General features: G+C 30.8%; 1 protein-coding gene across 1 annotated transcript; it reads right to left on the bottom strand.

Moving 5' to 3' along the window:
- Positions 1 to 486: 486 nt before the first annotated feature.
- LOC148271507 (maltase A1-like) lies at positions 487 to 24,352 on the bottom strand. Its single transcript, XM_088241312.1, has 12 exons — positions 24,312 to 24,352; positions 22,720 to 22,926; positions 18,822 to 19,001; positions 16,272 to 16,432; positions 15,188 to 15,313; positions 13,940 to 14,193; positions 11,723 to 11,921; positions 9,679 to 9,786; positions 5,282 to 5,432; positions 4,319 to 4,514; positions 2,162 to 2,302; positions 487 to 700 (listed from the first exon to the last, which is right to left on the bottom strand). Exons 2-12 carry the CDS (start codon positions 22,913 to 22,915, stop codon positions 571 to 573), a joined length of 1,842 nt encoding a protein of 613 aa, XP_088097438.1. The 5' UTR covers positions 22,916 to 22,926; positions 24,312 to 24,352; the 3' UTR covers positions 487 to 570.
- Positions 24,353 to 25,249: the final 897 nt, after the last annotated feature.

Genomic DNA, 25,249 nt, shown 5'->3' on the forward strand with positions numbered 1-25,249 from the left:
AACAATGACAGTAATTTATTTACAAATGCACATTACGAAAACAAATTTACATTGGCAGTTTGTTTGAGAAGTGATCAAAAATTACTTTACACGATTGGAAATCTATTATGCTTCTTCTACGTACTTTGTTATTTTCTATGGTATTCTAAAAAACTGTCAATAAATATACATCTTTATTAAAACCCGTTAAAAAAATATGCAACAAAAAAAATTCAAAATATCATATATACAAATATTTGTTTCACTCACTCATCATTTCTTACATATATTTATGAAATTGAAAGATATTGATTGAATAAACAATTCTTGTGTGTAAAAAACCTTTTCTTATGTAAAATCATGTTTTTTCAATTCAAAGAATTTATTTGTAGCAAACAAAAAATGAGTTACTGAACAAAAATATGAACCACACTTATTTGTTGCATTTGTACATTGTGTACTGCCGAAGGGAGTAGAAAAATAAATTAAAATATAAAAACAATACACTAAGTATCATTAGTAAAAAATACATTTTAATATCCTCGAAAAAATATTAATTGCACCTGTAAGTACAAATTTTCCGTCATTATTTTACTGGAACATGTTCAAAAATAGCGCTGTTATAATTAGCATTAGACCAGCAGTGACAGATGATGCTGCTGATTTGAGAACTAAAGATTCGAATGGGCGCAATTCCACTGCTTTGGTCGTTACTTTAGATCTGAAATGAAAAAAACAATTAATACAATAGCTGTCAACTAACTAAACTTAGAGATAGTCATGACGTACTCGTATATTACATTGATACATTTTTCCTAAATAATTTTAATTGAATAAGGCAGATTAAAAAGATATAGCGTATTAGCTTGTAGCTCTCTGCACTTCTAACAAAAGTGTGTAATAATAACTTTCTATTGTCTTTCTTTATTCTATCATGTAATATATTGACTTGGGAGTTGTTAAAACTAGTGTATTTTTTAGGCAAATCAGTTTTATTTCAGCATTGAAATCGTACTGAAAACAAAAAAAATGATTATTTTAATACACATAAAGAGATGTTTCAAATTCTACAACACAATAATTTGAAACGACATAAACATAATTTTAATATTCAATTTACTCAAATAAATTAGCGAAAAAAGGTGACGCTCATTTTAGGAAAGACAAAACCTTAGAAATCATTATTTTGTGTAAATTATTAATGATATCAAACGTGAATATTAAGAATTGTTTAATAAATCAATTTAAACCTGTTTAAACAAAATTTCTGCTACAAAAGAGGTACATAATCCACATGAAACTATTGGAAATGTTGTATTATAGAATATTGTAGATAAAATTAAACAAAAAAATACAATTTTCGTCTGGAAAATATAACTACTCCATATTTTAATCCATTTAATTTTATCATTGATGTCAAGTTTTATTAAATAACGGAGCAATAATTCAATAACTTATCTATTTTGTGTTTATTAATGTTGATTTGATATAAATTTAATAATGATGATGGAAATTAAAATACTAAATTAAATACCTTATAACATTATTGACATAGGAATATGTGTAATAATGATTGTATTAAGTAAACAAATATACTGCTCATAATATACAGAGGTTTTCTTAGTCAAAATAATAAGAAAAAGGAAATGCAATTAATAAAAAACTTTATTGATTGATTTGGTGTTTATTTTGTAGAACTCCATATTAAAACTTAAAATTAGAAATCAAACACTGATTTGAGTCTACTGAATACTTTATTTTATTTTTACAAATATAAACATATAAAAATAAAAATTTCGCGACAATTGTTTCGCCTTATTAGGGAAAAAGGGGGGCGTTTGAAAATGCCCCAATAAGGCGAAACAATTGTCACGAAGTTTTTATTTTTATATGTTTATATTTGTAAAAATGAAATAAAGTATTCAGTAGACTCAAATTAGTGTTTGATTTCTAATTATAAGTTTGAATATAAAACCTTTTGAAATAGTTTTTTTTTGTAATATCTGTTACTTTACAAAATGAGAATTCATTATAAAACACGAAATTTGTTATTGATATTGTCAGTTGATTACCTGTTAATATTTTCGAATGTATTTTTTATTTATTATTATGCATTGCTAGGTATATTTTATATACATGATGCGTTATTTTCTCCAAAAAAAATCACTTAATTAATACTTACGAAAGGGGCTTTGTAGATTGTATGCTTGTCTCCATAACAATTAGTTCTTCATTTAGATCTTTAAATATACTTAGATTGATGGTGTGATTATTAGCAGCCAAATTAATTACCACCACATACGAATCGTGATCTTCTAGTGATCTAAAATTGAAAAAATAAACAGATACATTTAATCGTTTTAAAAATGAAACCTCGGTATTTTTTAATGCTTTAAAAAAAAAAACTTGTATATTTTAAGTAACACCATAAATATGAATATCCCCAATGAAATAATTTTTTTAAGTCGTATATTGGTCACCATTTTTTTTCTCCTAGAACTCAACTTAATCACATTACATCCGTATCTTAAGACGAAGAATAGAACATTTTTCAGGAATCGAGAATTCCGCCATAAAATCAATATTTTAGTGTCATTTTAGTTCGAGTAAACTGCTTTTTTGCATTTCATCTGTAGGCACAATATATTTTTAAAAAGAAACTAATTTAAAGATAATACTTAGTGTATTTTAATGTAAACAGTAGGGTTTTAATGACTTTGAATTTCGTCATAATTACCTAGATAAATATATCAATTGTTTTAAAAACAAGATCACTTACTAGCCTACTATATAAACTACTCGAATAGTATGTACAAGTATTTATTTAAGCTGAGAAATAGTTTGTGAAGTACAGTTTAATATTAAAATAAACAGAGGAATTTGTTTTTTGTTTTAAGCCTCAAAACCAAATTTAGCACATACACAATATGTGCAACCGATTTTTTGTCGTTTGTTAAAAGTTTCATTGTTCTTTTGTTTAGAAGGTAAATTAAAAAAAAAAACATTATTAGGTACGTGTTAATTTAGAATTGGAATATTGTGTTTTGTATTACGTTTTTACGTATTTATGTTTCCGCTACCTATGAACAAACACTCATACTGACAGACCCTTGGGCTAACTACTTAGATTGGTTTGATAATACTTCACTACATTAACCATTGCTAATGCATTTTCCAGTCTTCCGGATGCAAAAGATTAAGAGATTTTGAAACTAGGACTGAAATTTTAAAAATGACCCATAAAGCAATGTGACTCGTTTGAGACCTCGGCGAACATCGCTCGCGTCGTCATCTTTGAAACATTTCACCCAAACCCACCCTTTTTTAGCTTCGTTCTTATGGTTTAAAAGAAACACTGTTTATTCACAGTGCTTTTAAAGATGGCGTCAGTGCTTACTCTGCTAAGTAAGATTCTGTCACCACTGCCATCTAGTAATATATTGTGATGGTTCTTCGGAAACATATCGAATTCGTAATAATAAAAGCTACAATTCATGGATCGGTCTAGACTCTAGTTAATTTGAGTTAATTTAAGTGGACGATGATCATAATTTTCGCGAGATTTATTTATTTTAAACTGTATTAAAACATATTTAAATTTATTGAAACAGAGAGGGAAAACATTATTGAGAAGGGAAGATGGGAGTCTAGGCATTAACAGGGCTTATGACCTGTCATTGACTGGTTTAAGTGGCCACTTTACATACTGTGTAACATTCACCATTCTGCCTATGTTTGAACATCCACATTTCCTCAACTCTCCCATCTGTTGACTTTTGTGAAGTAAGTAATCGGGTTGTGGTCCTGTGGCTAGTGTCTCGGACTCACGGACCAAAGGTCTGTGGTTCGAATCCCACTCTGCCCCAACTTGATTACATTTTCTAATAGTAAGTTATTTACAACTCGTTGGAAATGGCCCTCAAAATGAAATATTTGAGTATATCATAGGAACGCAACGCATTTCTTTAAAAAAAAAAAAGATCTGAAACCTTCATCATGCGGGTGAGATTCATCCGGCTGAACCAATTCACCTACTAGGCAACGCCTGAAAACAATTTTCTAATTTTTTATACTTCTTCTTTTACCAGATAGTTAATTCAACAATGTTTTGAGTATGTCCAAATGCTTGCAGACTGGCTGGATTTTTTCTTTAGGGAGTTGTTCCTGTTTTCTCTCTCTGTTGCAACAAATTTAAATATGAACAACTCCTTAGGGAGAAAATCTAGCCAGTCTGCAAGCATTTGGACATACTCAAAACATTGTTTTATTAAAACAATTTATATTTTAACAACAGAGGAATATTAAAAATATTGTGGTCCGAACAAAATATTTTTTTTACCTGACAAAAACAAAAATATCATCATCCAAAGCTTTGGTTTCAATGCCTCCGTGGGTGAAAGTATGGAATGATCGCATTTTAGCCAGGTCTCTGTAAATTTTGTAATGGCTTCTATCGGCCTGCAGCTGCTTCTTCAAATTGATTTCTCTGTAATTGGTATTGACTGGGAGCCATGTTGTTTTGTTTGTAGAAAAACCTAGAAATTAAAAAACCGATGAATTCATTTATGTTTAAACTTACCATGCGAAAATATCCATTTTGGTTTATATTTAATATATTGGTAACCGTAACTTGTCAGCCAAACACATTATTTTTGTCGTATGATAAAAATAAAAAAATTACAGTACTGCACGTACACAATCAGATAATACTGAATTTTACCCCTTTACATAAATTCCACAGAATTGTGATGGCCTTCGCTGATGGTCAAGTTTTAAAAAAAAAAATATTATTGTTTTCGCATTCCGCGTCTTTTCATGCCATAGTATATAGGTTTGGAGGTAGCGGAAGAATAAGTGTACCTACTACCTTCTCAGTTGCGGTTTCACTGTGCTCATTTCGGCTTGGGGAGTTTGACGTACGATCAAATATACTTTAAGCGTTTCCTCGTTTCCTGTAATTCTTTTGACACTCAGCAATAATTAGCCTTTTAGAATTTTTTAAATGAGTTTATGATACTTCTAAGTAAGTTCGGCATCCGTATACCGCGACATTTTTTTCAGAATACGATTGTTTTAACCAGTTACGCCAGAACGCTATTGCAGGACATAACATATTGTGCAATTTATTATATATTTTTTTTTTTTTTTATTTATTTATTTATTCACACTTATTATCATAATAGCCTAAAACTTTGCTGCTTAGATGATATTTAAATATGCTTAATTCAATAGATAGGAGAGCCCAAAGCCTAGCCTATGACTAATTTTACTATGCGTCAAAAATTTATTGAAGCTTTTATACCAGCACTGGTTGTTTCATCCCACTGGAATGGGGTTCTAGCAGGATCTCTTGACGCCTTCCAATAATTTTCTGAGTCTAAAGTGTTACATGCTTGTGGATCCAAAGTATCTTCCCATGAAATAAACGTGTTCACCATTCCGATTTCTTCTCCCTGTAAGATATTATGGTATAATATATTGAGTTTTTCCACTAAAATTACTTGGTGGAACTGTATTTCAATTATAATAAGAAAAATACTGTATAGTTTTATTTCACTTTTATTTATAATTGGGTCGGTCACGACGAAACCCGGTCACTGGTAAAAAAAATATAAAATAATTTTAAATAAAAGTGGAATAGAACTATAAAGTATTTTTATTATTTTATTTTTTATGGTATATTTAAAATATTTTTTCAATTCGACTAATTTGCAATTAAACTGGCCACGATTTCCTCAAAATGGTTTATCAAACTTTGATGGCGTACATAAATCATTTTATAATGCTGCACCAGAGTAAGTATCTAAAAGAACTTTGCATTCCATTACAATAAACTGTACCAATTTAATAAAGCCTATAAAGTATTTTTATTATAACGAAAAATACGCTTTATAATAACAATTCAACATTAAGTGTCATAAAATAGGTTAGAAAAATAAAGCATTCTAATTGCTTGATATCAGACAATAATATTTTCTAAAAACAGTTCACTCGTACTAACAGAGACGCAAACCCATCAGTTTTTTTATCGTTTTGAGACTCGTGGTTCCAATGGCGATGTGATTTCTCGAAAAATGGTTAGAACTTCTTTAGCACAGAGACAATACTCTTACGTTCTTATTTTTCTCCTCTGGGCGCATGTCCGTTATCGGACGTCTACAATCATGTTTTCTATCATTATTTAATTTATGAAGGCCCGTAAAAGTTCGAAATAATTCTTCAGCCATGAAGTTCTTCTCCGAGCCTTTTGCAATTTGGCCTGGTATAATGAGGTGTAGGATCTCATATTTCTCTGGGTTTTCGGATTTCAATTATTTTTACTATTCATTTTTCATTATACATCCTACTCATCACGTCTTCATTTCAGATTATATCCACCAATTGAATTATGAGGATCCTTCTAAACACCCACATCTCGAAGGCTTCCTGGGTCCGAGCCTCCATTCCGTACAGGAGCACAGAGAACACGTAGCACCGCACCATGCGCTTTTGGAGGTTACGATTAATATCATGGATGGACATCACCTTTCTCATCTTAATGAACGCGGATTTGTTTGTTCTATACCGCATTTACTTTCAATATCAGGATCCCAATTTTCATTTAAATTGGATCCAATGTACTTAAAATTTTTCGCTTTTTCCCATTTCTCTCCTTTTTTCTTAGATAGGACAAAAAATATATAATATAAAGTCAGAACCATGGAAATGTAAGAGCCTCAAGCTAAAGAGGTAACTGGCCACTTTCTTAGTAAAATTAATCGCCGAGAGTCTGTGAGGTTGATGATAGCTGATAAATGACTGGACACATGTTCTTGTTTGAATTGTTATTTTTTGTAATAAATTGTTTAAGTTCTTTATTATTTTAACATTTTACCTGCCTAAAATTTTTTTTTTAATAGTGTTTTGATATTATCTGTACATAATGCGTATTCTGGTTTTTTCGAGAAAAATAATAAATAATATATTTTTATTTTTTTAGAACAGGCTTATTGCCCTAGTTAGACGATCAAAATCACTTTATATAATTAATTTTATGTGTAAAACTGTAAACGAATATAATAGCATAAATGAATATTTAAATAATATTATCTGTTGTACTCTTAGAGTATAATGTATATACTCTAAGGTTGTACTCGTATAAGTTAAGTGCCTATCTTTTCATTGTTTTATAAAGTGCATTATTCTAATTCTTATTCTTAGAGGTGGGAATCAGTGCTATGCAAGTTTCTGATGTCACTGCGACCTGTGAAGATCTATTGTGATGAGTACTCATGAATGGTTCTCGTTCTCCAAGCCCAAGCTCATAAAGAGCCTGGCTGTTGAAGACGAGAGTATACATTTTGCTAAATCTCTCTTCTTAGCCCAGATCCGTAAACTATCGGGCTATTAAGCAGGGAGCGGGCTCTTAAACATCGTCAAATTTAACCAGTGGTCCTTCGAGTATAAGGCTTCATTTATCATGTAAAGTATCACACTCACATATAATGTGTATAGGTGTTTCCTCATCTGCGCTGCAGAACCTAGATCTAGAAGTTTTGGACTGGTTCATTCTAGCAAGGTGTTTGTTTAATCTGCAGTGTCCTGTAAGGACTCTAGTGATAACCCTTACTTGATTTCGGTTAAGCTTTATTATGTCAAAGGCAAACCTTTGCGAGTACTCTTATCAGTTCCTTCGCATGGTGCTGACCAAGTATTTTTTGGCAAGGCATTACGTCATGTTTCCCGGCCCATGACCTTACGTCGTTACAAGGAGCACATTTGGGCAACCCACAGTAGAGCTTAGGGCCTATTGGAGCTGTCTCAGCTCCCAGCCTTCCCAATTCATCAGTGCCTTGTGACCATCGATTTTTGAGTGTCAAGATACCGAAATTAATGTCACACTGTTTAACTCACCGACGCAATTTAGCGCCCGTGGGCATTCCAATGTAAATTTAGAATTGATCTCAACAGAGCTCAGTGTTTTGAGAGCAGGCTGACTATCTGAGAGAATAAAAATTATTTTATTATTGTATTGCTTGCACAAATTTTCATGTGCGGAAGCGTAAACGGCATAAAATTCCGTTTAGAAGACAGTGGGATAGAGCCATAGGTTAATGGAAACCTTTTTGCGGGTCTAACTCCGTATATCCCAAAACCTGCTTGTCAACCTTTCTTGGAGCCATCGATGTACCACACAATGTTTTCTTTCCTGTAGGGTAGGGAGCTACCGAACAGCTATTGTTCCCTATCAGGCATTAGTACCGTGAAGTATATTTGGAAGTTGAATTCCATAGCCATTACATCCGGTGGCATAGCTTACATCGGATGTAAGTATTGCTGCAAATTCCTCATAATTCTCGACTTACAGTTTATTTATTTATTTATTAACGGACATTGTCCATGTATACAATTTATAAGGTTTAAATATAACAATAAAAGAATAGTTTAAAACATTTAAAGAAAAAAGAAAGAAGCATTGACAAACATAAGGGACATCGAGACAAGATCTGGACTATTTATTTAGTGCTCGTTTAAATCGTTGTAAACTTAAACCAAAAAAGTCCTGATCCTGTCTTGAGTTAACAATACGACAAAGGCGGGTCATTGGAGAATTTAGGCCATAGTTTGTTCTATGCTGATCGATAAACAGTACTTCATTGTTTCTCAATCTACGAGTCGGAATATTGAATTTTACTTGTCCCAGTAATGATGGAACATCGATTATACCATTTAGTATGCCGAACATATATATGGAGTCAATATTAGTTCTACGTTTTTGTAGACTAGAAATATTTAACATTGACTCTATTTCAGCATAAGAATAATTATCTCTCTCTAGTCCAAGCATCCACGCTATTTTTCGAAGCAAGCGATATCAGTCAAACAGTTGTCATTCCCCAACTCCATTGCACGTAGCATGGTCATACCCGCCTCCATCAGCACATGAATGTGTAGAGGATTTAGGCATAACATTGCTTCCATTGCTGTAGTTGAAGTAGAGCACATTGTTTCTGTGGCAATGCTACAGGCCATTTTCTGAAGGCTGGATAATGCACCGCTGCAAACCTTTTGTTGGGCTTTTTTGTGCCAAGCTATGCATCCATAGGTAACCACAGGTCTTACCATAACTGCATATATCCAAAGTGCAGCGTTTGATATTAGGCCCCATTTTTTGCCCACCATACGGCAGCCAGTATCCAGTACGATTTTGGCATTTCTGATCACATTATGATCCAAGATTATTCCCAAATATTTGAAATCTTTGGAAAAGTTTGTAGTCTTATCAAAAAGAAAAGGAAGTTTAAGAGCAGCCAACCTTATTATCTTGGTGAAAGGAACTATAATTGTTTTGTTGGTATTGACAGAAAGTTTAGTTTTTTGCACCAGCTCTCAATCTTTTTCAGGGTCATCTGCATGAGACTCGATATGGCACTTCGGCATTAACCCACAATTGACACCACCAAGTCATCTGCATATTTTTGAGTCATAAACTGTGAATCATTGAGCTCACACAATAGATCATCAACCACAATAGACCATTCAAGTGGCAATAGAACACCTTCTTGAGGACAGCTTTTTGTTAGCTATACCTCTATGGTGGTATCACAAACTGTCGTCTTATGAAGTGCATAACAATCTTAGGAAGAATGTTTAAAAACTATCAAACACTGCAAGCAGAAGTAATGTTTTTGATCATAAAATATTACATTGTAAACTTACATTGTACGTAACTGCCACTCCAGGTAACAATAGAACCAACATGTTTAGTCCATCTATTCTATCAGTACCATAACGAGTTGCAACTCTCCACTGGTCGTGGTTTCCGATCTAAAAATTCACATTTAAATAAATCCTAATCCAAAATAATATTTTCGTAAAAAGTTCAAAAATCTTTGAAAACATTTAGTGTTTATCAGAATTAAATCTATCAAGATTAAATTTAATCGCATTTAATAAAAGTTTATCGTCATGCCGCGCTAAAATCGCGTTTGGAATACCAGCCCAGGTGGCCAGGTTTGGCTTGGGTCTCAAGAGATTAATAACAGTCAATCACCATTTATGCAATCGTTTATTTCTTTTGAGTAACTATATTTGTATAAATACGTTATGTTTTTTATTATTTGTTTTTCAAATTAATCAATATGTTCCAAAAATGGAACATTTTTGTTTTCAATCTTTACAAATCTACTTTTAAACATGTAGTAAATGTTATAACTGTAACTCTCCAAAAAAAGACAAATTCTTGTGAGTGACTTACACTGTTTAAGAACTTATATGATTTTTAATAAACGAGTAACTGAGAAAAAAAAATGTTACAGAATATAAAAGGAAAAACAAAAAAAATAATATATTCATACTAATTGAAATTAAAAGCAGTTTTAATACATGAACAAAAAATTTCTTAAATATTTACTTAAAATTTTTATTGATATATTGGTTTTATTAGTTTTTAGGTCATTTGGGAGATTATTGTAATTTTTGACACCTTTGAAAACCAAGCTATTTTGACCATGACGTGTGCGGAATTTAGGGATTTTAATATTATTTTGGTATCTGAGTAACTAATTCATGTCGAATTCTTTTAACATATTACAACAGAGATAAAAAACATTTAAGATAAGGTAAAATAGAAGTCTAGGCATCTACAGGGCTTATGACCTGTCATTGGCTGGTTTAAGTAGCCACTTTACACACTGTGTAACATTCATCATTCTGCCTATATTTTAACATCTATATTCCTTCAATTCTTCCATCCATTCCATTCCACACTGTTGATGTTTATGAAGTTAAATAGCTGAAACCTTTATTTATACGGGTGAGATTTATCTAATTGAATTATTTCACCTACATACTAGGCAACGCCTGAAAATGTATTTTTTTAAATTTCTATTCTTTACCATGGACCAGATGGATTTATAAACAATGTTTAGAGTTTGTCCAAATGTTTGTAGACAAGGACTGGATTTAACTCCCTGGGGAGCTGTTAACATGTACATATTACAACAGAGATGAAGAATATTTTGGAGAAAGTAATATATAGTAAGGTTTCACAGTGTATAAAGTGGACACTTAAACCAGCCAATGACAGTTTATAAGCCCTGTAGATGCCTACACTTATATATTACCTTCTCTGAACTGTTCTTCATCTCTATTGTAATATGCTAATGTTAACAGCTTCCTAGGGAGTTGAATCCAGTCCTTGTCTATAAAAATTTGGACAAACTCAAAACATTGTTGTCAAATTATTTTATTTTTGCTTCCTTATAAATTTGAAGAGTGGAATTTATTTTACAAATAGTGTCTACAGTGTGAACTTTAAATAACTTAGGTAGAATTTCCGTATTGAATGTTTTTGAAGGGTTTCTTTAAAACTACTTTAATAATTAAATCTTTGCACTATTTTAAGAGGGTTTAATATATTGGCATATGCACCACCCCATCCAACAATACCATATTGTAACAAAGATTGTACAATTAAGTAATAAGCTATTTTAAAATAATTGATTTTTAAAATATTTCGTAGTCTAATAAATATGTACATACATTTTCTGATACGTGTAACTAGTTTACTTGTATGGTCTTTCTATTTTAAGTTTTGGTTTATGGATACACCAAGATATTTAATTTTATCTGTTGTATCAAGTGTTAGATCGCAGTTTATTTTGTTGTAATTGCTTTGTATGTGCATGCACTTTTTATTTTTTTAAGCTCAAAACTTGTAAATAAATAAATCAAACTACAAAAATTGACTTAAATAACTTACCACCCAGTTAGATGTTTTTCCTATCGGCATATGCTTCATCCATTCGTCAATAACCTTTTTTAACTGTGGAGCGGTGGAATTTTCGTTGGCACTTGTTATGAGACCAAAGTTGAAGGGGAAATGTGCTCCAGCGATAGTTCCATTTCCATAATAAAGCATTGTGCTGTCAATATCCGTATAGGCTTCCGTCATGATGATTCTTTAAAATAACAAAACGTTTGTACATATAACGGATTTATTACAACCAGATGTTATAAATACGTTATATTTTTGACAAACAGGTATTCAATTGTCCAGTTTATTAGTCAGACAAGTCCAAAAAAATTATGTTTGCATCTACGAAGTTTTATGTACAATTTTCCCATCTCTTTAATTCATTTTTCTAATAATCGAAAAATGCCTCCAAAAATCTTAACCAGAATAACTTACAGTATTGTGCGAATTAAGTTGTGTCTCTGCATACGGGTATCAGTCATATTTTTTGGTGGCAAACAACTGTCAATTCGACATATGAGTATTGCTATACGTAAAAAATAACATTTGAAAAATGACATTTGGACATACTTAAACATTGTTAAAATTACTCTTATTTCATGAATTCGCACAATACTGTATACCTATGTAATTAAACGGTGATATTGTTATAATTTAAAAAACATTACTCATAAAGCAGGCAATTGTCAATTTTCAAAATCGACCTCTGTGGCAAAGTAGCTTAGATACTAAAGCTAACTAACCCACGCACGGCAGGTTCCAGGTTCAATTCCCGATGAGAACACAAATATTAATATGATCTTGAGCCTGGGATTCTTTGTATGTACGTGAAATAATTCACCACTGTAATTGGACCTCCTGCCTTTTTATGGTACAAAATGTGTTAATTTGTATAATGGAAAACTTGGATAGCGTTATTTTTCTTATTTAATTACTCAAGACCACTTTATAATATGAATTCATGAATATTGACTTTAATTTGATTTTAAAAATTTATAATTTTAGTAGCACAATATATATTTTTTTAAATTTTATTTATTTGACCTTCAGTACATAATGTTAATTTTACATTGGCGGCTTATTGCCAAATGGCAATTTCTTCAAACCAACCATTGTTATCAATTGCTAAGGATTTCCAAATGATTTAGAGAAAAGGTTGGTTCAAGATTTTTTTTAAAGGATACGGTAAGTTTATTTATAATAAGTTATTGTTATTTTTAGAAAAACGCCATCTATGCCTGTGCAAATGAAAATTTGCGCATTCAACAAAAAAATTAAGGAATATTTTTTCTGTCAGACAATCAGACAGCTTTAAAAGCTAATGTGAAGAAGGTGAAGATCAATTCTAAGTTAGTTTTGAATTCCCTGCAGGCGCTTTATTGTGTCAGTGAGGATTATACTATAACATTGGTTTGGGTACCTTTACACTCAAACGTCGACGGTAACAAGACAGTTAACAACTGTCGGGATCTGAAGCTGAGACAGCCTGAATAGGCCCACAGCCCTACTGCGAGTTTCCCAAATGTGCTTCTTGCAATAAACATAGGCCGTGGGCCTGGAAGCAGAGTGTTATACTCTGGAAAAAAATATCTGGTCAGCACCATGCGAAGAGACTTCTAAAAATGTAAACGAAAAACTTCCTTTTGACCTGATGAAACTTAGCCTAAAGCTTAAGTGAAGATTATCACTAAAGCTCTTACAAGATGTGGCTTATTGAATAAACACGTATAAACCTCTCTAAAATTTCTAGATGTAAAAAAATTTCAAGACTGTAGTGCAGACGATGAAACACTTTAACATATGGTATGTGAATGTGTTGCTCTACAAAATGAGTCGTATCATCGTTGGAACATAGGTTGAACCTGCGGATGTGAGACCACTCCCCTACCTAATTCCCCAATACTTTAAGGATTTGGGCTTGGAGGAGGAGATTATGCTAAACATATGAAAGCGCAAGCCTTCGTTCAGTAACTCGGCCCTTCAAAGGCTTAGAGGGAAATTATTATCTACAAGGACCCATTGTAATAGACCTACTCAGGTCGTAGTGAGGTCAGGAGTTTATTTAGCACTTACTCATTATATTTGAAAATTGATAACAATAATTTTTGAAGAGGTGCAAAACGTTTTATATATATTTTAAATTAGTGATATTTCTTACTGGATAAAGTAAATGATATCATTTGATCTTCATGTGAATGTTAAGGTGTGAAATGTATCTCTTACCTACTAAAATTGCCTGATGTATACGTATCCAATAATGCTCTCCATTCGTATACCATCCTATGAGTATCGTGGAGATCTTTGGTGTAGATGTGGTCTAAATATCCATAGTCATCGGGTCCTTGGTCAGGGTATCCTGTTAGTGGTTCATTGGGGAACGTTCCGTTGAAGTCTTTCTTGTCTACTTCAAACTGGTGGTTGATTGCGTCAATTCTGAATCCACCAATACCCTTGTCAAGCCAAAACTTTAGAACATTCTGGAAAAAATAAGACATTTCAAAACAAAAATTCAATGCAGTTTACATGAATTTATTATCATTATTTCCCTGCATAGAACATTGCGCAGATACTCTAACTGGAGCATATCTCAATCATTTTATACAAGTTCAGGGACAATGAAATATTCCAGTGTAAAACGACTCTTTTATATAGAAGTATATTTTTCATCCAATCGGACATTTACATAATTTTACACCCTTATTTTATCCATTTTTGCTAAAATAAAATTTTTAATGCAGAAAAAAAAAAAACAAATCTTAGAAAAAAAAGTACTTCATTTTTTGGTGTAAGGGCACTTTTGTCTACTCCATTGTTCTCAGCACTCAACACTATCTACATATGTAAGTGATTATATGTACCATGTTACATGTGTTTCATAGAGTTAATTTGAAGTTGCCAGAAAATCTGAAGTCACCCTTTATTTACCATTCATAGTAACTCCTATTATTTCTTAAAATTTTACCTCGAGAAACCGTAGACAAAAACATTTATTAAATTTATATTTGAAACACTAACATAGTAGTTATTCATTATGTAATAAAAATATATACTAAAAATCCTTAATTACCGACCGGTTTCTGAAATACTGCGTGCTCCTTTATTATAATGTAATTTACAAATTAATATTATCATATATAAATGTGTATAATATACTTTGATAACAAATACAGTAGCTCAGAAACCAGTCGGTAATGAAATACATGATAAGTGGTTAAAACAAAGGGTTTTCATTTTTATTTACTTATGCATGTAACATTTGTAGCTACATATATATAATAATAATATAGAGAAAATATATTTTGTCATTTACTCTTTGTACGTATTGTAAACTAAAAAAAAAATAACTTTGTATGTAACTTGTGGAAACATTTTTTTTTATTTTCATCAAAATAAATTTATGAAAAAGAAAAAAAATGCATTTTTATAAAACAGGATAACCTACATTACATAAATAATTACGAATAAAATTACCTTCATTTCTTGAACGACTGCAGGGTTTCTGTAGTTCAAATCTGGTTGTTGTACTGCAAATTGGTGAAGGTAATATTGTCCACGCACCTTGTTAAATTCCCAAGCCGATCCTCTAAAAACACTCACCTAGAAAAATTCAACATCACTATTCTTTAGGATATGAAATTAAAAATATGTTTGTTCATCACCTAATGATAAATATTTCTATTTTAATCTAATTAAGTTGTGATTAAAAATTTTAATATAAGAAAGTTATTTTAGCACTTTTTATTTCAAATTTAATTATGTCATTCCACAGAATAAAAGCCAAAATAGTTATATTATTCTATAATATGCTTGCTTGGGCAAACGCGCTTAATACTTAGATGTTCCTACCTGGTAGGTCATGTGCGGATCATATCCACAACATACGCTGTATTCTACATGAGAACAAAGAACTTAATAGTTTCTTGGCTATGTGCTACAAAAATTACAGTAGATTACAAAAAGCGATTGATAGTCAGCACAGACCTACACTTTGGAAAATACTAGAAGCATATGGAATGTCTATAAAACTAATCGAACTTATTAAAGTCTTTCAAGTAGCGAATGCCGAATCAGAATTAACGATATTGTCACAGATTGGTTTGATGTCACCACCGGAGTTTGTCAAGGTTGCGTTCTTGCACCGTTCTTTTTCATGATCATTATGGACTTCCTTCTAAGGAAGTCAATTCAAATTCAGAGATCCATATTCTCCTTCCAAAAACTCAGCGACCTAGAGTATGCCGATGATACGGTTATAATTGACAATTCAGTCGGGGGTCTTCAGGTCACTATAAAAAAGCTAAATAGGTACTCCGCATTCGTGGATTTCAAAATCAATATTGCAAAAACCCATTTGCTACGGGTCGCGAACCTGATTCGGGAACTGTTAGAGATGCATGGAGGCTCTTTGTGAACACTTTATGCGTCAACTAGGGAGCGGACATGGTATGATGATGATGATGAATATTGAAATTTAAATAAATTTACACTATGATGTTTGATCGATACTAAGTATCAAAATGATTGTTATTAATTACTATTTAAAATACAATATTACCCAATTATTAGGTGGAAAGTGTTCAGTTTTATTTTCATTCCAAATCGGATCTTCCCAAATATACCAGTCACCTTTTCCATTCTTTTTAGCCACAGAGTCTTTGAACCACTCACACTGGTCACTGGAATGATTTGGCACAAAGTCCATAATGATCTTGATATCTGTCAACAATTAATTATGGTATTATATAGGTTGATTATGATATTCGCAACGACAAAGAAGAAACTTTCTCAGAGAGTATTTATAAATACAAGCAAAAGCGGCATTTCAGTGCGTACTTAATTGATTTTAATAAAACGTACAAAACAAATAATTATTATTTTAACTATCATTTCATTCCCGAAAGCAAGAAGGAAAGTGCAGTTTTATGTTTTCTGTATACTTGCGTATTTTTTAGTATTGGTAAAATTTATTTATTTTATGTTTTTAATTTATTTTGCTTTATTGAAAGGCGATGATTCAATCATAAGATACGTATTATAAATACATTTAATAAAGTCTAAATATAATAATCCTAGTAATTGACATCATTTCCATATCTAAATTTAATATTTCATTTAAAATAAGTAATGGTACACAACTTGCATCATAATAAATAAGAAAATAATAAACACAGAAATACTACAACGTCGGAAGCACAGTTAACGTGCCTATATACATATGTTAAAATAAGTTTTAAATTTAATTAAATTTTAAATTTATTTACGAATTTCTTATTTTTTATTTTTGTATTTCTCACATTGTACGTAGTGTGGTTAATAGAGATTTATTATTATTATTATTATTATTATTATTATTATTATTTCTATTATTATTATTATTATTATTTATTTTTTATTTATTATTATTATTATTATTACTATTTTTATTATTATTATTATCACTATTATTATTATTATTATTTTATTATTATTATTATTTTTATTACTATAAGGTATTTTTTTTTTATTATTATTTATTATTTTTTTTTATAAATATTTTTTTTATTTTTATAATTATTATTTTATTTATTTTTTATTATTATTATTATAATTATTATAGTGCGGCACATATGTACATAAGCCACAGATTCAAATCACACCATAACTTGAGTTTGTTGTTTTGTTAATTTAATTTTAGAGCTATGTTAAAGATTTTACTAGTGATAAGATACTTATAGCTATAGGGGTAACTTGGGGGTTAATATTAGTCCCTTTATTGTATTTATTGATAACCTTAGGACATTCAAATGTTTAGGGTAGGTATTTCAAATATGCAGATGATACTTTATTGATTTCTAGTGGTGATTCTAAAATCCAACTCCAAAACAACATCAATGAGGATCTGAATAAATTTATGTGTTGGTTAGATAATAACTCATTGACCGTAAATACAAATAAGACTAAATACAAGATAACAAAACAAAAAACTTAACCTAGTAATAAGATGAGCAAATTAAACAAACAGAAAATGTGATGTACTTGGGTTTGGAAGTAGATGACAAATTAGCATGAACAAAACATATTAAAGCAGTTATAATTAAACTGGGTTTAATTATTGGGGTAGCGAGAAGAACAGAAGTCTTTGATAAAAAGACAAAATTAATGAAAATGCTTTCAAACCTTCACGTTTTTATAATAATTATTTTATTGAAATAAACGGCACTTAGTGCCTTTTACTTATTAGTTCCAAATACAATTAAATATACATACATGTAAGCATAATTGTAAATGGATTAATAATATGGTCGCAGTGTAGTAAACAAATGCAAGAGTAAGTTGAAAAAACAATGAAAAAATCACTTAAGTAACATTTATTTTAATAAATATACTAGAATTAAAGATTTATATAGAATAACAAAAATTCTCAATTTAGATTTATTAATTTACACAGAAAAGGTGAAGATGGTATTTAAGATGAAAAATAATCAAATACCGATGAATACAAAATAAAATTTTAACTATAATATATGTACATCTAAGAAATACAAAACCGTCTAATAATTTTACTTACGAACAACCTAGGACTAACAGAAAAAGAAACAGTTTTGTATATACCACAATAAAAGTTCACAATTCACTTTCTAATGACGTAAAAGATAAACAAAACATAGAGGTACACATTTTAAAAAAAAAACCTTTAAAAATTGTTATACGACCCATGTGACGAGTGATATGTGATGTTATTTTATCGACTTTTATTATATTATGCATGGCATCATATATTATATCCCCTCATACCAGCGCTTTTGATGATTGGGAATATTTTGTACAAATAAAATATGTTATGTAATGCAATATGTAATTCAATATGTAAAGTAAAACTTTCATATATAATAAAAGAAATCAAAAGTTTTCTGTAGGAAAAAATAAAAGATGTGTTGTTAATATCAATTTGATTAAACCGATGATTGAACGTATTGCATGTTTGAATTAAAAACACGTTTTGACAAGATTTTGTAGAACATTTCGAAATTTTAAATAATGAGTGGTTGATCTAAACCTGTTTTCGCTTTTACCGAGCGAATCAGCAAACAGCACGGAATGTTTGAAAAAAGTACGTAAAACTTACCTAAGGTTTTTGCTTTTTCGAGTAGCATTTCGAAGTCAGCCATTGTGCCAAACACGGGGTCGATTTCATAAAAGCTTTCAATATCGTAACCAAAATCTTTCATAGGAGATTTTAAAATCGGAGACAACCAAGTAGCACCAATTCCTGCATCCTTAAGATGATCCATTTTACTTATTATTCCTGAAATAATTAAAAATAAATGTTTTATGAATGATGTAACTCTTAATTTATATTTTTATCAATGTAATTTATTTTTTGTGTGAATCACTCTGACGCATGCTAAGTTTTTTTAATTGTGTAGAAAGTAATGCTAATATTGATATTTTAAAGATCCTTTTGATAATTATACACGAACTTTTATTGAATTCATAATATCAAATCCCTTACATCAATTATGTAAAATTGCAAATACTTAAAGCAAAATGAAAGTGAAAAGTTAATTATTTGGTACTATTAAATAATCGAAATAAGCTTGTTCATTCCGTATAAAAAACACCAATCTTTTTTTACTTATTTGTACATGTCGCTAGCGCAAAGTAACAGTGAGATAAACCTTATAAAGGTGATTTTGAAATTGAACTAAAAACTATTGGTAAAATTGCAATAAATGGCGGTTAAACCACAAAATTAATTAATGCCCTTTTAAAAAGAAAACTTAAACAAAAATCGGTAGATAAATTTTTATATTCTCCTGTATATACCAACAAAGATAAAGATAATATTTGTAAATCGAGAAGAATACCATATGTAAATAAAACCACAACTAAAATTTCTAAATTTTTGCAAAAAATATTAAACCTGCCTTTTATACAACAAAATAGTATTAGAAGACTTCTAATAAATTTACTGATAAAAATTAAATATTGAACAATTTAGGGGTGTACCAATTACAATGCAATACGAGTCCATCAAGGTTTATTGGGAAAACGTCAAGTAGCTTTAATATTTGCATTGAAGAACACATGAGATGTTTAAATAATAATAATTTTTCAGAGTTTGCTAATCATCTCATAAATTCAAATCACGGTTTCAAGAAGAATAAATAAGTTAATATTTTACATTCGAGTAATAGAAAATTACTCAAATTAAACAACATAGAAATATTTTACATTAAAAATGCTTTAAAACATAATATTCCCCCTAACAAACAATCGAATATCTTTTCAATATAGCCCACTTTTTTATTTGAAAACTAACCAATGGTGTAACTTTCAACCTCCTTGCACCATTCTTATTCTCAATTCTCCAACAAACCAGTGAATATTAATATCCTACTTGTTAGCGGTGGTAATTGCATCCCTACTCCATAAATCTGCATGTAATTTATGTATTTTTTCACTAATACTATTTACACTACGGTAAAGGCAAAAGTGTATTTTAGTATTTGTATGCTGGTGTAGTGAGTGTCCCGGTAAGGTACGGGTACGTCTCGAAACTGGCAGACATCAAAAGTCGATAAGTGGTTAAATACTAATATTTACTAATTAACAGATCGTGATTATAAACTGATGTCTCATATATTGTTCATTATTTGTGAACAAAAAAAAAAAAAAAAACAAAGTCAGCCCCGTGGTCCAGTGGTCAGTGCATTTTCCTATCATACCTGGGTTTGATTCTTGTCAATGTCAAAATTATTATTTATGAGACTTATATTTTTCAAAATAAATTCATTGCAAAACTATGCGACGCGATGGTGCGTCCAGCTCAAATTATTTCTTCAAATAAACAAATAAATTTATTTATTCTTCGAATAATTTCCCGTGTGTCAAAACTCCAAGATAAATTTGCTAGCGTTTCGAAATATTCCCAAAATTTTATTGAATCACAGGAAAAATTTAAGTACTTCTAAGTGGTTTTAAAACGTTTAGGCTCTAAACTTAAGAGAATTATTAAACTTATTTTATTTGACTATATCAGGCGCACAGAGCATGACAGAAGAGGCGTTTTAGTGAGTCTTTATATAAGTTCCTGCTTTTATTTCTCATGGGATTTTAAAAATTTTAATTTCAGATTTCAATCACTATCAATATTTGCATAGAATAAACAGTTCAATCATCAGTAATATCAGTCGAAAATTAAATGGGTTCTGTTTTGGCAAAATCACTCCGACGTGCAGTTGTCTACTTCGTGCAGTACTTAGAAAGACATCTGCGAGAGAGTGACAGAAAAACAATATTCATGTACCTTTTTATCAAACCGATCTTAGACCGCATATCCCCCTTATAATCCGCTTTCGTACATTTCTTTGCTCGACTAAAAAAATAAATGTTATTTTTAATATTTTTGTAGGTACCTAATATAAAATATTATTTTTAACGCATATCTTACGTCGGTTTGTGTACAATAGTGATATTTAATACGTTGTTGGCGGAAATAATTATTAATAATTATACTGTTTTATTATATGTAAATTTATTTACTCATACCTAAGTTAGTTATAAGTTTATTATAAGATTAAATCTGCACATCTCTGTTCATATTGTATTTTAAAATATTTTTTCAGTGGACAGTTTCTTGACTTTTTTTTCTGTTTATTGTGTTAACTATAGATAATTTTTATATGAACCATAACTAAAACTTAGTAGAACGGTAGTTGATCGATTTTTTTGAAGACAAGATCTTTATTTGAGCAACTTGGAAGTTTAGGCATTTTCAGGGTTTATGACCTGTCATTGGCTGGTTTAAGTGGCCACTATGCTCACTGTACATGCACCATATTTATTTCATTCATATATGTGTGGCCTTAAATCATTTTTGCTGTTTACCTTCACAAAAACCAGCAGATAGTAGAATTTAAGAAATATAAATGTTCGGATATCTATTCGATATATTCGGCCACTCAAACCAGCCAATGACAGTTTATAAGCCCTGTAAATGCCTTGACTTCCATATTTCTCTATTGTAAGAGGTGTAGGTAAGGGTTGTCTTGTTCCCAATACAACACCTACCTACTGGCCACAAGGTACTCCCACATACCTAGACCCAACAGGCTATTCTTCAGCTAGCCTCCTCTGTAGACACTTGTCCACTTGTTACTATTGTTCTTCTGTATATCTTGTAAATATACCACACTAATTATTGAGAAGAGTTTTTACTACAAGACCACCAAGGCCACCCCATAACACCTATCAAAAATATTCTGAATGTCTGTTAATATTTAAATATAATCAAGAAGTCCAGCTCTTCTGGAAAACGGATATAAGAAGTATATTCTCACTTGCGGTAAAAATTAAAGCATTAAATTGTACGGCGAAGTTTCTTGAAAATTCATGGAAAAAAAAACTACTTTGAATGACGTCATTGGTGAAAGTCATGAACATGCTGGATTTTAATGCAAAATATATTCATTCTTGTTATGCGAAGAATAATTATACGCATGAAAGTAATGCCAATACCACAATTAATCTGTTATACTGTATAAAAAAAAGCACAAAAATAGAACTTATAACAAGGAAAATAGAGACGCTGTTCTGTGGCCGGTGTTTGTGTTAAAGAGATAAAAACCAAATAAGAAATTCGTTCAGTCAGTTATTGGCAATGAGCGTATTTATGAATAAAATATAAACGACAGGCGTATGATTTTTAATTTATTTAACTCTCACAGGCCTAAATCATGTAATTTTTTTTATGAGTTTTGGAAAGATAATTATTTAACAGTATGTCTCTATAATAGATATTTTTTCAAGTGTCTAAACTATCTGTCTTTTGCTTGAGGTACCAGAATGTTATATCACCGCGTGTGAAGGATTTTTTTAACACAGCCTTTTAAGAGTCAAAATTCTAATAACAAATAACAAAATAAAATAAAAAAGTCAGGTAAACAAAAAAGAAAAAGAACAAATAACTTTTCTTGAAATCTCTGTTGTGCGAAAAATAATAAAACGATTTGAAAAATAACCTTGAAGATCTCCCACTCCATCGCCATTGCTGTCCATGAAGGATCTCGGATATATTTGATAAAACACTGCCTTCTGCCACCATTCCAAGTCTTCCATTTCTCCATGGCGAGATTCCGTCTTGGGGGCCAGAATAGCTCCCGAGCACAAGTTCACAACCAAGGAAATGGCTAATATAAATAGCGTATGTCCAGCCATTTTGAAAATCACTGAAAAAATTCACTTGGTTTTCATTAAAAAAATATTAAGTACGTTAGTATAATTTTTAACGAATATTCTTGAAACGTCACAATATATCGCCGCCGTTCAGCCAAAAGTCACTTACCCTCAAAATAACAGTTTTGGGTTAAATATGCCATTCGAAGGGTAAAATCATGCTCTTTATGAGGCAAACGTCACCAAGGTAACATAGAAAAATATTCCGTTAATCCGAATTATATATTTTTTTACTACGTGACTTTATATTATTGTGTATTAAAACATGCAGAAAAATATTTCTGTAAATAAAAATTATATTTCAACCACAACCATTAAAAAAGTTAATTATAATATTTTCTTCCTTTCTCTAACTCTAATAGCTTACATTGTCCAAATTGTAAACCGGCAAAATTCTCTTAACCGAGTTTCCATTCTTATCTCAATAAAACCTTCCAGATATTTTTTAATGTATCAGAAGGAAAAAGTTACCCATGGAGTTATTAAAAAGGTACGAGTTAATTATATTGTGTACATAAAACCTCCAAAACACAAAAATCTGATTTTTCCTTTGTCTCTAAACTTTCAAATTATGATTTCGCAAAATGATGTTTTTCCGATTAGTGACTTGTGCCGGAACAGGAAATACCTCTCCCGTTTGGAATGTTTCGGGATCACTTTGTCGCTCGTTATTAACTAGCACTGTTTAATTTTGTAACACCACAAAATAACCCTTTAGTAGCACCTATTAACGTCACTGAACATAAACACTTTCGTTTTCATTGAGTATCTCTAAAAGTCTTATAAAAGGTATGTTTCAATTACCGGGGTGGATAATGCATCGGGTATCTTTATCCAACACGCCTGATATTTACAAAGTCACTTCGGGTGGATTCCGAAACATCCCGAACGGATAACAGGTATTTACGAATATGCTGAACGGTCGACGGCTGGAACCGTATAGTCTCAAAGTTCCGACTGTACTTCGATCAAATTAAAGAAAATTAAAAATACACATGGCCAGTTAAAAAAGGTTGCTGAGGACCGAAATAAAAAGAGAAGTTGATGAGAGTATTTTTTGAAAAACTATCTCCAGGGATTGAAACGAGAAGAAAAATAATAACCGAAAAAGAAATAGACCAATTCATCACCAGTCAAGTTTTTTCATACAATAAAAAAAATGTTTATCGCCAGATTATCATCCTTCACACTTCTATTAGTCAAAATTTATTTGGATGCGGGACAAAAGCACTTTTATCAAAAGTTTAATGAGGATTATATAGCACTTAGATTATATTTTAATCAATACGTTGATAGTTATTATAATTTACATTGATTTAGACACTTAAATCAAATAATTAATTTTCATTTTGTTAAAAAAAATATTATTTGAACATACCGATTCACGTGTTTTCTTCCAACTGATACATGTCCTACTGTGCTGCAATTTATAAGCAAGGTCTGGTTATCTCTTATCTTGTTCGTAATATGTCACCACAATTAGATTTAATAGAACTCCTTAAACAATTCTTCTATTCTATTCATTCAGTTGCGCTGTACAAAATAATAGAGATGTGTAATTGAAAATGAGTTTTTTATGCATAAAACTTATTTTTAGGCATCTACCATATCACATTTTTATATAAAAGTAAGAACGATCTAGAAAAATCTGAAATATTTAAAAGAATTATCATGATTGTAGTCACATGCAAGTACAACATGAGATATACTTGAAAATGATTATCATTCAAATAAAGAACATTTATTTTTTTACAGCTCATTTGATATAGGGTGGGGTGGTACAAAAAAACGCGGTTTTGGGATTTAAAATTAATGCAAATAAAACTAAACATATTAGAAAAATAAGTTTTTTTCAACTCTTCACTATCCAGCTGTTACAAGAGGAAATGCGAGTAGTCTAACTTTTACCTATTACAACACATAATTGAAAAAGTAAAAAAAGTCAGTGCGCGCACTCGTGCACACCCTGCAGTCCAAGAGTGCGTAAGAGGGTGTACACCAGTGCGTAAACAGTATATGATACGAAAATTAAAGACAAAAATCACAAACATAATCCGCAGATCCCAAATAACAAGTGCATCTATCGTGCCACCATTCCTGGCATATTTTGCACTGAATCAATAGTTCTTCAAATATTTCTCCGCAACTTGGACATTTCCAGATTTTCTTCTTTGGATCTTGCTGAGGTTTTGTAAACATTTTTTTTAAGGAGCAGCTATCTTCTTCGTTTTAGTATTTCTAGTTGCTTAATCTTCTTTTTATTTATGTTTGTATAGAGAACTGCTTAGAATTTTCGGTTTTTTCACAGCCGGCAAA

This window comes from Micrasema longulum, unplaced genomic scaffold (genome assembly GCF_059751315.1).
Source record: "Micrasema longulum isolate JH-2025_06_02 unplaced genomic scaffold, ASM5975131v1 h1tg002829l, whole genome shotgun sequence".
NCBI lineage: Eukaryota > Metazoa > Arthropoda > Insecta > Trichoptera > Brachycentridae > Micrasema > Micrasema longulum.

Coding starts and splice junctions, on each gene's coding strand:
- LOC148271507 (XM_088241312.1), bottom strand. CDS start 22,915: ATGGCTGGACATACGCTATTTATATTAGCCATTTCCTTGGTTGTGAAC. Junction 16,433..18,821: donor CGAAAAAGCAAAAACCTTAG/GTAAGTTTTACG, acceptor AATTGTTGACAG/ATATCAAGATCATTATGGAC. Junction 5,433..9,678: donor GAGTGGCAGTTACGTACAAT/GTAAGTTTACAA, acceptor AATATCTTACAG/GGAGAAGAAATCGGAATGGT.